The 14,281-nt window shown below is 40.1% G+C and overlaps 1 protein-coding gene across 2 annotated transcripts in view; it reads right to left on the bottom strand.

Annotated features, from left to right (window-relative positions):
- Positions 1 to 640: 640 nt before the first annotated feature.
- Positions 641 to 14,281, bottom strand: part of LOC149169778 (callose synthase 3-like) — an 88,490-nt gene continuing 74,849 nt past the window's right edge. Inside the window, exons 9-14 of one of the 2 annotated variants that reach the window (XM_089428812.1) lie at positions 3,460 to 3,572; positions 3,085 to 3,314; positions 2,089 to 2,886; positions 1,916 to 1,966; positions 1,482 to 1,667; positions 641 to 1,369 (exon numbers count right to left, since the gene is read on the bottom strand). In XM_089428812.1, coding sequence (XP_089284938.1) covers positions 1,106 to 1,369; positions 1,482 to 1,667; positions 1,916 to 1,966; positions 2,089 to 2,886; positions 3,085 to 3,314; positions 3,460 to 3,572 — 1,642 coding nt within the window. In that variant the 3' untranslated portion in view covers positions 641 to 1,105. The remainder of the gene's footprint in view (positions 1,370 to 1,481; positions 1,668 to 1,915; positions 1,967 to 2,088; positions 2,887 to 3,084; positions 3,315 to 3,459; positions 3,573 to 14,281) is intronic. The other variant, XM_089428813.1, reaches the window with a different exon arrangement.

Genomic DNA, 14,281 nt, shown 5'->3' with positions numbered 1-14,281 from the left:
AGCTGGTTTAGTTTACACTGTTGGCTTGTCACATGAGATTTAAAGATCCAGCAAATGATTTGCCCATAGATGCCCAGAATTGAGGAGAATGCCAACTATGTTACTGATCAACATTTCATACTAAAATGGAAGTATTGGTGTTTCACCAAGTTTATAGGGATGGGGATCCATGTAGGATGGGAACGTATTCAGGAATTGTGTAGAATCCCCCAAAATTATAGGGAACATCCTCCACAGGGTACCCAACTTCGAATGCTAAAAATGTTAAACTTGGATGAAAACATAAATAATGCACAATCATAAACAATGATATTTCAATCATAAAAAATCTGGTACGCTTTTTTGGGAAGGGAGCGTATAGAAGTAGGCCGTGCTTCAGAAAATTTATAAGCATCCTTAAAATGTCATTTTCGGAAGGAAATAATCTCCATGTTCAGGGTATATTCCGAACAACGTTTCATGCCTTCTCCCACATACCAACTACAGCTGGGCACCTTGCCACTGTACTACCCTTGTTCCAAACACAGTGAATGTGCTTTGGAGATGCATGCCCGTGGAACAGTAGAAAGTTTATAACATGATTTTTATGTTTCCAAAATAGAATTGTTTGAAATGGGATGCACTCTAGCAAGAAAAAAAATTTACAATGGACGAATAAGCTATTTCCAGTTCCAATATTTACAAGTTAAAACATAATGTTTAAGACCCATGATATTACATCTTAATTGCTAACTCCTTACTTTACATGAGAAAATGACTTCAGTGTCACCTCCATTCTACGAAGCATACATCTGCAACAATGTCAACTTCACAGAGATACTGATATTTTATCCAAATATCGGATAGAAAATGAGTTGAACATCATCTTGCTCATCCACCATTCTTGAGATCACAAAGACTGCAATATTAGGTAATACATTGTCATGATTGTTATCAAAGAAGGAATCCACAAATGTTGTGAAGATAGTGCATTCCTTCAATATGAAGAATATTGCATTTGACTATCTATAGATTTCTCAACTTAGGTAGACAAGCAGGCCATGAAAACAAATTCATGTAAGACCCGGCATCTTATCAGATGAACATAACACGATAGTGCAGCATATTACTCTGTGCTTGTGGAAGACCAATCTTTTTTCCTACCAGCAAGAATACGTGAAATTTGCAGGCCTCTACTGAAGGCCTGATTGAAGAGCAAACGGGTCTGGAACTCAGATACAAATGGAAACCAAGCCAATATAGCAACTGGTGTAAAAAGTAGGAGTCCCATTATATATTCATAACCACGAGCAAGGGAACGAACAGACTCCAAAAATCCAGACTCCAAAAATCCAGTGCGTTTGTATAGAGGCCTGCATGCTTGTGCAATCTACTCACAAAAAAAATCCAGAAATTAAGCTAAGCATAAACTACAGCAAACTCCCATTTGCAATTATAAAAATAGCTGACAGAAAGAACGCAAATTCATCATTGCCAACTACCTGCAGCAAGGCCCATCCAGTAGGCATGAATGCAAGGAAACATGCAAACAAGTCTGCTACAGTTAAGCCGCAGACAACTATGAGAATAATGAGAACAGAAATGAAACCAATGAATAGAAGCCCCTTCAGAAGCCGGAACATGAGCTGATAATCTGCACTGAACCTCTGCCTCCCCATCGCAACAGTCTATGGGCGCAAAAATAGAAAAGAATGTTATACAAATGATTTACAAAAGGAAATATTGAAACCTATTGCCAAGCAGTTTAGAGTAAGAGATGGAGACTATAGATGATTAATATCATAACAACATTTTCTGTCAAGGAAAATAAGAATGGCATCCACACAGAAAAACCATATTTTCGGAATCATTCTCCTGCCAACTTGTAAGATTAGAAAAGAACAAAAAAAAAGAGTTAAGTAGCAGGATTGTCTACCTTCAATACCCCTAAAACAAATGCAATGACAAACCAAGATAGTCCATATACCTGAATTTTGTTGGGAAGACAAACATTAGATCCCAAAAAAAAATACCATCCTGATCACCACAGTGAATGATGAAACGTATTTTAACAATGCGGGAACTGAAAAGAAAATGTACAAATCATACCAGAACACTTTTGCTGTCATGTGTGATGTTTAGGTGATAAACAATTCCATATTGGTAGAGGAAAAATCTAAGTGATAACAAGATTTCCCAAATCCGTCCCCGCAAGCCTGAATACTTGAGATGCTCCTGTTCGTCATCCCACCAGGATTCCCAACTCTTTTCCTGTGGCACACCAATACCTCCATGGCTGTTGATCCACTTGTTCCAATCTGTCCAGTCATCTACAATTTTTTGCCACTCAAATCCAGAAGGATTAAACAGGAAAGGTGCAAATAGCCACGTCCCGACCATAAACCACATGGAAAAAGTGATTAAGAGATAGGCGATAGTATTACGATACGATTTGCCATAGACATGGTACACAATCAATAGCAACATCAACTCAAGTCCTTTGACAAAGTGACTGCGTGAGTAAAAGCGGTAGTTATCCGCAAACTTGGCATGAAAGACAACAAAACCACGCCCAGTAGCTCTGTATTTTGCTCCACCATGGAGTAACGTCCGGCCATAATAATGTGTCTTTGTCCCAAGAGAGAAAGTAAAGAAAACTGAGGCCAGCTGCAGCTGCATGATCACGAAATCACTCAAGGCTGTGCGGAATCCTCGTTCTAGGCCAATTTCCATCACCATAGGTAAGGCCATTAACAGACCAAGCTGGACAAATGCTTGTGAAGCCAGGGCTGCTTCCAGAGAACTATTATGTTGTACAGCAGCTTCATGTAACATTGCTTTTTCAAGTCCACTCAAAACCAGATACAATCGACCATACAGAAAAATATACACTGTTAGCACTGTCACCTGCAATACAGATACCGGACCAAATTGTTTACATTTCAGAAGAGCGCTTCTGAATCAGGCCATTCTGAAAGGTAAGTCCTGAGTTAAACTGCTAAAAAGTCGATGATGTATGCAAGCTATCGTCCTTAGATTTATAACAGGATGCAAAAATATACTTAAATGACAAAAATTGAAAAGCTGAGTACAATTTCTTCCTACCAGAGAACTGAAATAAAACCCAACAGTAGTGAAGTAGCAAGACAGCATCCGAAAAAAGTCAAACCGGTGTCCAAGCCGATAAATATCACGACTCAATGTCTGTTCACCATTCCCATTTGCAACCTTCGCCTCAAATTGTGATATTTGATTGAGACCCACATCACGACCTTTACCAACTTGCATGTATTCATGATGAGTTACATTTCCTTTCCGTAGTGTAGAATTGAATCCTACAAGGTAAATGATAATATTTACATGTATCCATGTACCAGTGCTTCTTATACAATATCCATCCATATAAAAACCTGTAAACTCAACCAAAATATCTAAAGGTAAATAATTGTTAAGGGCATAGCAAAATCACAAAAAACTTACCTGCAAAAATGTCCTCACTTAGGTTGATGCCTTTTGAAGCTTTACTTATCCCACCTCTTGTGAGGTGAAACAATCTATCAAATACGTCAGGATGTCCATAGTGAAAGCGCACCCTTAAAGCACAAGAAAGAAGAAATTAGTAACAAACAAAATATGAACAAATTTTCCTGCAACATCATGTAGCAGTGAATTAACATCTTATGTTAAATATGAACGAGGTCTTATAAATTAAAGACACCCATATTACAATACTATATAAACTTTTGTAGAAGGGACATTTAAGACCTTTTATATCTCAAGACCATTAATACCTAGGCTTCATTAACAAACACATCCAGAATACGTAACGACCACTAAAGTGATCATTATTTCTCAACACTACTGCCTAATGATCACTCTAACCAAACCATGATACAAAACATCAATATCTTTAACTAAACTACTAACTTGCTTAATACTCTAACTTAACACCCTAATATAAAATTCCAAACTGATTCTAGAATTGGTTTCTCCAACAAGTTATTTCCAACCTATAACTCATTCATGTGTTGGTGCACTTTAACACAACATTCCCTTTGTTAGAGGACAATCCTTAGTGCATCATGTTTAATTTTCCTTTGCCCTCTAGGTCTGGTATATGCCCTAACTAGGAACACAACACGCTAGAGAAGCCCAACACAAAAGTACTTTGCACAGCGGAAATATAACAGCAGCGAAACAATAAGTACACAGATTTTGTAGGCCCACAACTTGTTATTATTTGTCCTTCAATAAAACAAACATAGGGCTCCCGTACCAGGGATCATGGCCCTTTAGAAACCTGATACAAGACACAGTATACAGCAGTATACAACTAGGGTTTGATGTCAGCTCCCTTTGACCTTCAATATACCCAAAACAACAAAGAACAAATGCTTGACTTACTGGTTGTAGCAGCCCCTTGCTTCCAGCCCTTTCTGTCCTCTTGCCCTTGATGTACCTGGCTGTCCTTTGCCTCCAAAGACCACAGAGAAATAGCTCCTTTAACTTCTCTGCATACCAAGCTACTCAGTGAATTTAGCCCTTCAAATTCACTGCATATATCAGCCTTTAACCTTGCTGTTCAATCATTCTTTAATGAACAGACTTCAACATGTAGGCTCAACAATCTATCTACACCAACATATTACCTTCCAGACTGTCTCACGGCCTTATTTCTCTGTCTAAGGTACTTTGGTGCTGCTGCTCCAGGTCTGAGGTCAGATTCGGCTTCTTTTAGGGCTTCAGCCCTCCACAGAACTTCTGCACAATGTTCCTGAGGCCTTTCAGCCTTCTACAGTAGGCAGAACTGACACTGTTAGGCCTCCTTCCACGGCTTCAGCCCCCTTTCCCTTACACATAACAGAACATGGCCTATCCACAGAATTTTCAGCGGCTTCTTCTCATTATTTCGGCCTAGGCTAGGGCTCAGAACACAGACAGAAACTCGGCCTTGCTTCTGGGCAGACTCGGCCTCTTCACATGCACAGAAAAGACTTCCTCATGTCCTCTTCTAGCTCGGCTTCTCCTGAGGTACTGCCACTCCTTGGCCTTCCATTGCTGCGGCTAGACTCCTTGCTATGCCTCTCCTTCTAGGGCTTGTTACCCACCACTTTGTGGGTGATATCTCTAGGAGAAAAAATTTCTCCAAGATGGTCCTCAGCCGGCAGCCACCAGCCCCTCGCAGCCACCAGCTAGCTCATTGTGCCATCTTCTCCACCACCTGTGCCAGCCATGTGGTCCGTCGCCCATCTGCCATGATCGTATGTTTGAAGGTGGGCCTCCCGAATCTAAAGGTATGCTTTGGTATTTGGAAATTGAGTATTGTAGTTTGCTTATCATGGACACTTCTAGGCATGGATTAATGGGGGATTCGGCAGAAAGAATGGGCGAGGTTTGTGCTTCTGTCCCCTAGACCCCTTTTAGGAATTAACCTTGGATTTTAGTCCCATGGGATCTCTTTTATTGACCATTTGGTTCCAGGGATGGTATTTCACTGGAAATCCTGATTTTGGTTGCGTGGTCCCGCTCCCTTATCGGTTTATATTACCCTCTTTCCATTCATTATTACTCCATCCATCACTTCTCCCGCCTAGGTCTACATTCCTCCATTGGGTCCAGATAGGGTTAGCTTGCCCACACCTTGGGTCATGGCCTGGAATGAAGCCCAGAGGTTGATGCAGCTGAAAAGAAAGTTAAAAGCATATATGGCCACATTCAACAGGAAAAGTACCACAAAATGCAAAAGATGGTCGGGACAAAAACATTTTAGCATGTGGGCAAAAGCCAATACATGAGCTTTACCCCATCATCATGGCAATCACCCTAGTTCCTACAATTTCTATAAGCCTTCTTCATCATATAGGAACCCATGATTGTCCCAACCCCTGGTGGGCGATGAACCGCCCCACCTTAAAAAGGGGATTCCACTGCTATATCTTACACATCATGCTCTAACCCCTTGAGCCCTGAGCAGTTAATCAAAGAAAATCATAAAAATGAAAAAGGCATAAAATAAGGGTAGAAAATCAAGGCCAGGGCACCTCATGTACCACGATTGCTCCCTCCTATATATTATAAACCCAAGTGTGGGCTTCCCTCTTATTAGCTACCCTTGTACCCCGACATGTGACCCAAGGCTACCCCTTTTCATCCCCTACTTCATTCACCATATTTGTCACATGCCACCACCTTTTGAAGGATGTACCTTGAATATTGTCCCCTTTAGAAGTAGAAACCACCTAATAGGGTGCTTGGTTAACCCCATTTGGAGTTTAGGAGACAATGGCACATCCTGAAGCCCATTATGGAAGGGGAGACCATTATGAAGTCCCCACCTATGGTCCATGATTAGGTAAGCTCATTTACTCGATTTCTCTAATGACTTGTTGTACCAGAAGTCTAGGGGACGCATTAGATCTTATGCAAGATTGCAGGTGGTTTCCATTTGGGGTTTGGTCTCCCTATACGGGGTCCTAATCCTCCAGACGGCTACATTGGCACATGTAGGGTGAGCATTAAGAGCCATGGGCCTCCGCAGCAACAAATTGCACTCCATGGATCCCCACAACCATTCAGAGATTGCTCATGGTTCACTTATTGGACGAGGAGGATGCACATGATCCATCATGCCCAGTTGGCTCTAGATTTACACCATACACTTGGTCGATGATCCAAGACTTGCACAATGATGTGGCATGACCTACACCATCATCCTAGCTCTTGCAGACGATCTACAGCATCTTCGATTTGTTTGGAGACCCATGAGGACACTTGTGTGCCCCCACATGTCATTTGGAGCACCACAGGTTATTACAAGGGGCCAACCCCTTGTCCACAGGGTCTTATTCTTCATTGTGGCACCCACAGACTTCATTAGGCCTCTTAGAGAGCCCTACAACATGCATAGATTATTATTTGACCTCTTGAGAGGCATACTTTTTCATTTATGAGCTAGTTTGGTGGGCTTGTCACCAAAGGTTGTATTATTAGCACATTATTTTATTTTTGGGGCTTATGTAGGCCAAGGAGGCTAATTCGAACTCCTAAGTTGTGTATAAATAGGAGTGAGATGAGTTCATTTCTCATCATCACTTTGGTTTTGGATCTCTTATCCTCTTGATATTTTCACACTTTTTCTAAGGATGAATTGGAGATTTTATGGATGAGTTTTGATGTATGGATATTGGTATATCTTCTCTTGGAGCTTCTTTATTGTCAATTATGAATGGTTGGATATACTCTATTGCATGTAAATACATTCTTTTGATGTTATTCTTTTTTACTTTTGTCATATATGTTGGATTGGGATTTTTGTTCTAGGGCATAATTGTTGCAAGCATTTATTGCTTAATATTGTAGAATTTGTCTCTAGTATAGCATTTCCTCCAATGTATGGGCGCCATGTAATAGGAGCGAAATCTCCTAGGGGTAAAATTTGACCTTGACAAGCCATTTCTCTTGCACGTCGAAGTATAAAAGTTGTAGGGTTGCTTCTTCTTGACCTATAAGGCAAACGAAGTGATCTTGAGGCCTCCTTGACTTGAAACCAAGAAATCCTACTCTTGCTCAACATAGACTCCATTCTCCCAAAGATTAAGGCACTGATCTACCAAGGGTGGTCACTAAAATCCACATTTTCTCACATCCTTCTAAGACTAATCACACTAGGGTGACTCGGGCATCAATTTCCCGACAAGCTAGCCATAAAAAAATTTGATCTCCTAGGGTCTCCTGCATTGGCCTTTCCTCTAGCCCTCCTCCAATTTTGAAGCCATTCTGACGATGGAGTTGGAAGAAAAGTCAAGCCCTAGCTTTGGAATCAAAACTTGCCCTGCCATCCCCAATGCTAGTACCCTATAGGGTCAAGACAACATCTTTAAGTGAAATTATTTTCTTGATCCTTTCCCCCACCTTGTCTAGAATAAGAATATCATTGGTTGCTTCATACCTTCCTCATATCCTAGACGGGGTCTACTTGGCCCCATGTGGTCCCACTCCTTCAAAAGGCCATTCTTCAAAAACCATCCAGGATACCAATTCTAACAAGGATTTTAGGCATCGGGGAACTCCTTTACAAGCCTATTCCCACAAACCTAACCCTCCAAATCCTCTTCCTTTTCTCTAGATATACATAGTACCTTGCTTAGAAAGCAAGTTATATCCTTCAAACGTTTCTGGGAAAGGGTTTGGGTCACTCATATCCACTAACTTATCATTCATTAGTGACTCCACACACATCAAGTCTCCTCCCATCGGTGAAAGTCCGTGAATAGAAGGGAGCCTTAGTTGAGATGACAGTAGGCTAAGTCTCCATTTGTTGCCCTTGGCCTAGCACTTGGCCTTTAGGAATCCCCCTTAGGTCCCCTGCTAGTTTGAGCAGTAACAAGGCTAATCTTCTTCACAAATGAAGACCCCTCTCACTTGTGATCATGGCCTATCCTTTGGCCTATATTTATAGCTCGTGTTTAAGTGTCTTGGGGGTCTTCTTTGTCCTTCAAGAAACCCCTATTAACCATTCAATAACAAATTAGAATATCAAACTCATTACCTTGGGTTCAAAGCCCACAACTTTGGGTCCAAAACCCCAACATTTGGGTATCTTGCCCACAAACCTCCTTTTTGTGGGTTTCTCCACTCGAAAATACCTTCCGAGCTCTACCCAAATTTCAACACATCATTGACTCAACCTTGAGGTGTACAATGCCCTTGGATCAAAATAAATGCTTCATGACTTTGGCAACACTGCTTGTATTAATCAATACATTTAATTAAGGAGTTGCTTAATACTCTGACCTAACACCTTAACATGGCAAATTCTAATACTTTGATTTGACACCTTAAGATAGCAAATTCTAAACCAGTTCTAGAATTGTTTCCTCCAACAAGTTATATCCTACCAAGGACTCATTCAAGTATTGGTGCACTTTAACACAACATTCCCTTTGCCAGAGGACTTCCTCTTAGTCCACCATTGGTTCAACCTTGGGGTGTACATCTCCCTTAGATCAAAATAAGTCCTTCATGACTTTTGCAAAATTGATTGTAATATTCTTCCCTTTCTTGGTAAAGTCCACCATCTTCCTTTAGCTCTTTTTTAAATGTCCCAATTTGTTGCAGTGGTAACAGGTTTTGTTGTCTTGGGGTGTTAATGCATTTGATGACAACCATTTTCTTTTTGCTTTTCATTGTTTTTTATTGTAAGTGGCTCCACTCCCACTTTTTTTTCAATACCATTAGCTTCAACATGACATTTAATTTGGTCACAAAACCAGGGTTGCAGGGGAGCACCCTCCCCCCCTCGAATCCGCTCCCAAAGCACACTCCGCTTGGGAGAGGATAGGGAGCGCGTTCCCTAAAAAAATTGACCTCCATGTTTTTAAGGGAGTGAATGAGGGAGCGATCGCTCCCTTTCGCTTCGGGCACGAATTGTTTAAGGAGGGAGCGGTCAGGGAACGAACGCTCCCAACCACTCCCTCCTTGAAAAATTTGCTCCCGCTAGCGAAAAAGTCGTGCAGCAGTTGGGCGGCGAATGGGCAAGGTGTTGAGAAATCTAGGGCATTCAATGTTAACAATTTCTATGCTTGATAATTGCTTGTGATATGCTTAATCTTCTTTTACTTATGGTCCTTCACTTCGTTAGCTTATTAGTGTGTTCTTTTCATCAAGACAATTATCAAAATAAAGACAAGTGAAACAAAATATAAGCTTTTCCACCCAGGGCCAAAACCTCTCACCACTTGAGAGGAAAACTCGATAAAATTCTTCTTCTAGATCTTCAATTGATAATTACCAAGACCATGACATAGAACCCTTCACTATAGCATCCTTCCAAGACACTTGTCACCCACCTTGACCTTCTTTGTCCTTCCTCTTAGAGAAACTTGGTCTCTATCTCGTTGTACTGCACCTCCACAGCTTCCCTAGAGAATCTCAGTCTCTAGTTCTTCTAGAGAGAACCTCAACCTCTATCTTGATCACTTAGTAAAGTTTTTCTCTCACTGCCCCAGAAGAATCTGTTGCCCAAACTTCGCACTGCCCAAAAGATTTTGTTGCCCAAACTTCACACTTTCAGAAGATTTTGCTGCCCAGACTTTGCACATCCAAAAGATTCTGTTGCCCAGACTTCACACTTCCCAGAAGAATCTTCGTTGTACCTAGTAGATGATATCCCAAAAGAATCTTCGTCCTTCCCTTTTGCTGCGACTTCGTCCTTCTTCTAGCCCTCTTTCTTATGCTTTCTTCTTCGCATTTTTCCAATGAAAGCTTGTACGAATTGTATCTCCAAATGAGGATGAGTAGGGCTATATAAACCCTTCTTTGTTGCCCTTTAGGCCAACTTGATCGCTGGAGTTTAGGCCGACTTCATCTTGCAGTGTCCCCATAGTTTGTAGGCCAACTTTAAAGGGTTTGGTGACAATTTCTTGGAGGATACTTTACAGACAATATTGACCTTTTGCCAAGTGTAACATGACTTCATTTACATGATAACAACTCTTTTATGACTAGATGAATAAACCCTAAAGACTCTCAATGGGAGCCTTTACTCAAAAACAAAATTCCATGCTCATGAAATCCATGAAGCAAGTCAATATAATAATTTCAGTTTTCTTATTTACATCTCTTTACATAAAATCATAATTACATGTCATTATGAAGACCGAACCTAGTTACACTTTTTCAACACTCCCTCTTAACTAGGGAGGTATGCATAATGGTAACTTGGACTTTCTCAATCTGAAGAATCTCTCATAAGAAGAATTCAGATTTGTAACTCATTTGTATAGCACCATACCAACCAGTATTTATATAGCAAGGCCTTGACTAACAGCTCTATCTCTCCATAAAGCAAAATGTTGGCGAGACAAATGATTTATAGACATCCTCATCATTGTCTCTCTCAAAACATACCCCACCTGGGTTCTCTCAGGATATGCTCCATGAGGACTATTCCTTTCTTGGACTCCCCAGTCCCTAAAAGAATATTAGTCCCCCACGACTACTCTTCCATGGGATTCCCTAACTCATCCCACTAGAGCATCGAATGCCAAATGATTATACAATCCTCTATTCTGTCTTCTCAGGTGAAGCACAGAACATGTCTATCGCTCCTTATGCCAAGAGGTTTTATTCCTTTGATGTACCCATTCCTATCGCAGAGGAATGTACCTAAGCATTCGGCTTAGAAATTTCCAAGTTTCCTCCAAGCAGAAAACTTCTTCTCAGGCTCCCTTTTAACCAAGGACCTATAGTGTCTCTAGAACATTTAGCTGCATGAAGAGCTCCTTTCTTCGATGTCATGAATTTCTTTTAAGGAGTCTTCAACTTTTGGGAATTTTTGTATATAAGGCAAAGATCATCCATCACTTTTTGTCCATGAGTTAGTCATGTCCCTAACTCATCAAAAAGTGATCCATCAAATTTTCCATCTCGCTTTGCTTCATGTCATTCTTTCATGCCATATTTTCAGAAGAACATTACATCCTTCCAAATGGTTTGATTGGAAGTCATTCACATATCTTCCCTTTTACAGTTCTACATAAGCCCAACCAGATGTTAGTTAAAAAATAATCAATGTACACTTCAAATTAGAATTACCTTTGTGATGATCTTTCACCATGACATCTTCCTATAAGTATCAACATCCTGCATGCAGATTGACACATCTTCCACAGATTTTCAGTGTCAAGGGTCTCTATCTTTTCCGACTTCTTCTGAGAGATATTCTAGTCAAATCTTCTTGGACTTTGAATGCCTTCTATCTTTGATGTATATTATCACGATCTCTTCCTTTCTTTTCACACACTTCATTCCCAGAAGCTTCCAATCTTGATTGTAGTCAGCTTCCTTATGTTGCATATATTATGTTGATTTCATCTAGTGTGACTTATTCTCTTTTGTAGTACTTAGGAGGAGGAGATCCTTTCTTCTCTAGATCATATTGTAACCATATGACTTTCATAATAATCCATGTGAGCATACCTCATTTTCTTTCGATCATCTAGACTTCTTGTAGCAGCTTCATCCGAAGGGACTTAATCCTTCAGACCTGCTTTCCTTGTTGTGTCATCATATTATTCCTTGAATCCCACAAGTTGGAATTCCTTAATGAAAAACTTTTGCTTCCTTTCTCTATCGATGAGTCCTTTGATGAGAATTCTATTAGAGAAACTTGAGGATATTTTATGTCCTCATCCAGCAAATGTTTTCTTCCATGATGATCCCAATCGATGATGATCTTTTGCTTCTTATAAATACTCATGAGGTTTCCTAAGAGCTTCCTAATTAGTAGGATTTGGTCCAGACATACTTTCTTCCCATGTCACCAGCTCTTACTTCTAATGCTTTTATCGTGATGCATCCTATCTGCTTTACTTTGCTTTCTACCTATAACTTACAAGTGAAAGAAACCTTTTAATGAAGAAGATCACCTTAGTCATCTTTTAGCTTCTTCCTTCTTACGCTTCTTTGTCTCGGGTTCTTTTACTTCCTTAGTAGAATAGTTTTCTTCACTGCCCCTCTTGTGATTAGGACAGTATTTTTTGTAGTGTCCAAAGTTGTGACAACCATAGCATCTTACTTTAGCCATGTTCTTCCTTTTCTTCTTTGGAATACCAAACTTTTCAAATCTTTCTTTTCATTTTGACACTAATTGTTTCCTTCTTTCTGATCTTTCATTCTTCATCCTGTCTCCTTCTGCCTTGACGAGAGACCATAACATGATGTATGGGATAGCTTCCTCTTCTCTAGAGGCAATGAGGTTACCTTGTTTGTCAGTTAATGCATTTATAATTGCTGAGAGTATTTCATTATTTGATACCCTGTCTCCCAGATCCTTCAGTTGTTCTTTTATTTGAGATGCCTTAGAGAGGCACGATGATATTCCTTTATCTATGTTCAACTTGTGAAGTTCAGATCTAAGAGTTAAGATCTTTTCTACCGTGCTTCGAGAGAAAAGTTCTTTCAGCGTATCATATATTTCTTTAGATGTTTCTAGCTTTGCTACATAGGAAATAAGTGAATCTTCGATGGATTCCTTGAGTATCTTTTGAGCCTTGAGATCCTTTTTCAGGTATTCCAATAATGCTCATTCTTCGAATGGCTTGGAGACTTTCCCATGAACATGATTAATGACTTCATTTACTTCAAGGACAATGTCTATCCTATTTTTCTAAGCAAGGAAGTTTGATGCCCCAACCAGCTTTTGATCTTCCTTAAAACATGAAGTCATTTTCCCAGATTGTATTATAATAAGAGGTACTTACTTGAGAAGATCAAATCTTCAACTTTGATGATGAACTTGTTGCTTCTTGCTTCAAGTCTTTTGGAGAGGGAGGACTGCCTTCTATGAGATATTTGCTTCAAGAGAGAGAAGACTGACTTTTAATTCAATGTTTCTTAGGGCCTCCTCTTCCTTTGATGATGTGATGATATCTGGAATGCTTCTAGGGTTTATGCTTCCTTCTTGAAGATGATTTCAAGATTCTCTCTTTCGATCTAGGGTTTTGGTTTGATGAGAATCTAGATTTCCTTCTTGATAACCTTCGACTTACTTTGATTCCTCCTTGAAGATTGATTCTTGTGTGTTAACTTGTTTTGTCTGCCCCTTCTTGTCTTCAGCACCTTAGCTTTGATACCATGTTGAGAAATCTAGGGCATTCAATGTTAACAATTTCTCTGCTTGATAATTGCTTGTGATATGCTTGTTCTTCTTTTACTTATGATCTTTCACTTTGTTAGCTTATTAGTGTGTTCTTTTCATCAAGACAATTATCAAAATAAAGACAAGTGACACAAAATATAGGCTTTTCCAGCCAGGGCCAAAACCTATCACCTCTTGAGAGGAAAACCTGATAAAATTCTTCTTCTAGATCTTCAATTGATAAGTACCAAGACCATGACACTGAACCCTTCACTATAGTATACTTCCAATACACTTGTCACCCACCTTGACCTTCTTCGTCCTTCCTCCTAGAGAAATTCGGTCTCTATCTCGTTGTACTGCACCTCCACACCTTCCCTAGAGAATCTCGGCCTCTAGTACTTTTAGAGAGAACCTTGGCCTCTATCTTGATCACTTAGTAGAGTTTCTCTCTTTTTGCCCCAGAAGAATCTGTTGCCCAAACTTCGCACTGCCCAGACTTCGCACTTCCCAGAAGAATCTTCGTTGTACCCAGTAGATGATAACCCAGAAGAATCTTTGTCCTTCCCTTTTGTTGCTCCTTCGTCGTCCTTCTTCTAGACCTCTTTCTTTTGCCTTCTTCTTCGCATTTTCCCAATGAAAGCTTGTACTAATTGTGTGTCT

This window comes from Pinus tabuliformis, chromosome 4_2 (assembly GCF_031772625.1).
Source record: "Pinus tabuliformis cultivar Carrire ecotype Pingquan chromosome 4_2, CPIR1, whole genome shotgun sequence".
Taxonomy (NCBI): domain Eukaryota; kingdom Viridiplantae; phylum Streptophyta; class Pinopsida; order Pinales; family Pinaceae; genus Pinus; species Pinus tabuliformis.
Note: the sequence above shows the minus strand (reverse complement) of the source record. Positions and strands in the feature narration are given on the sequence as shown.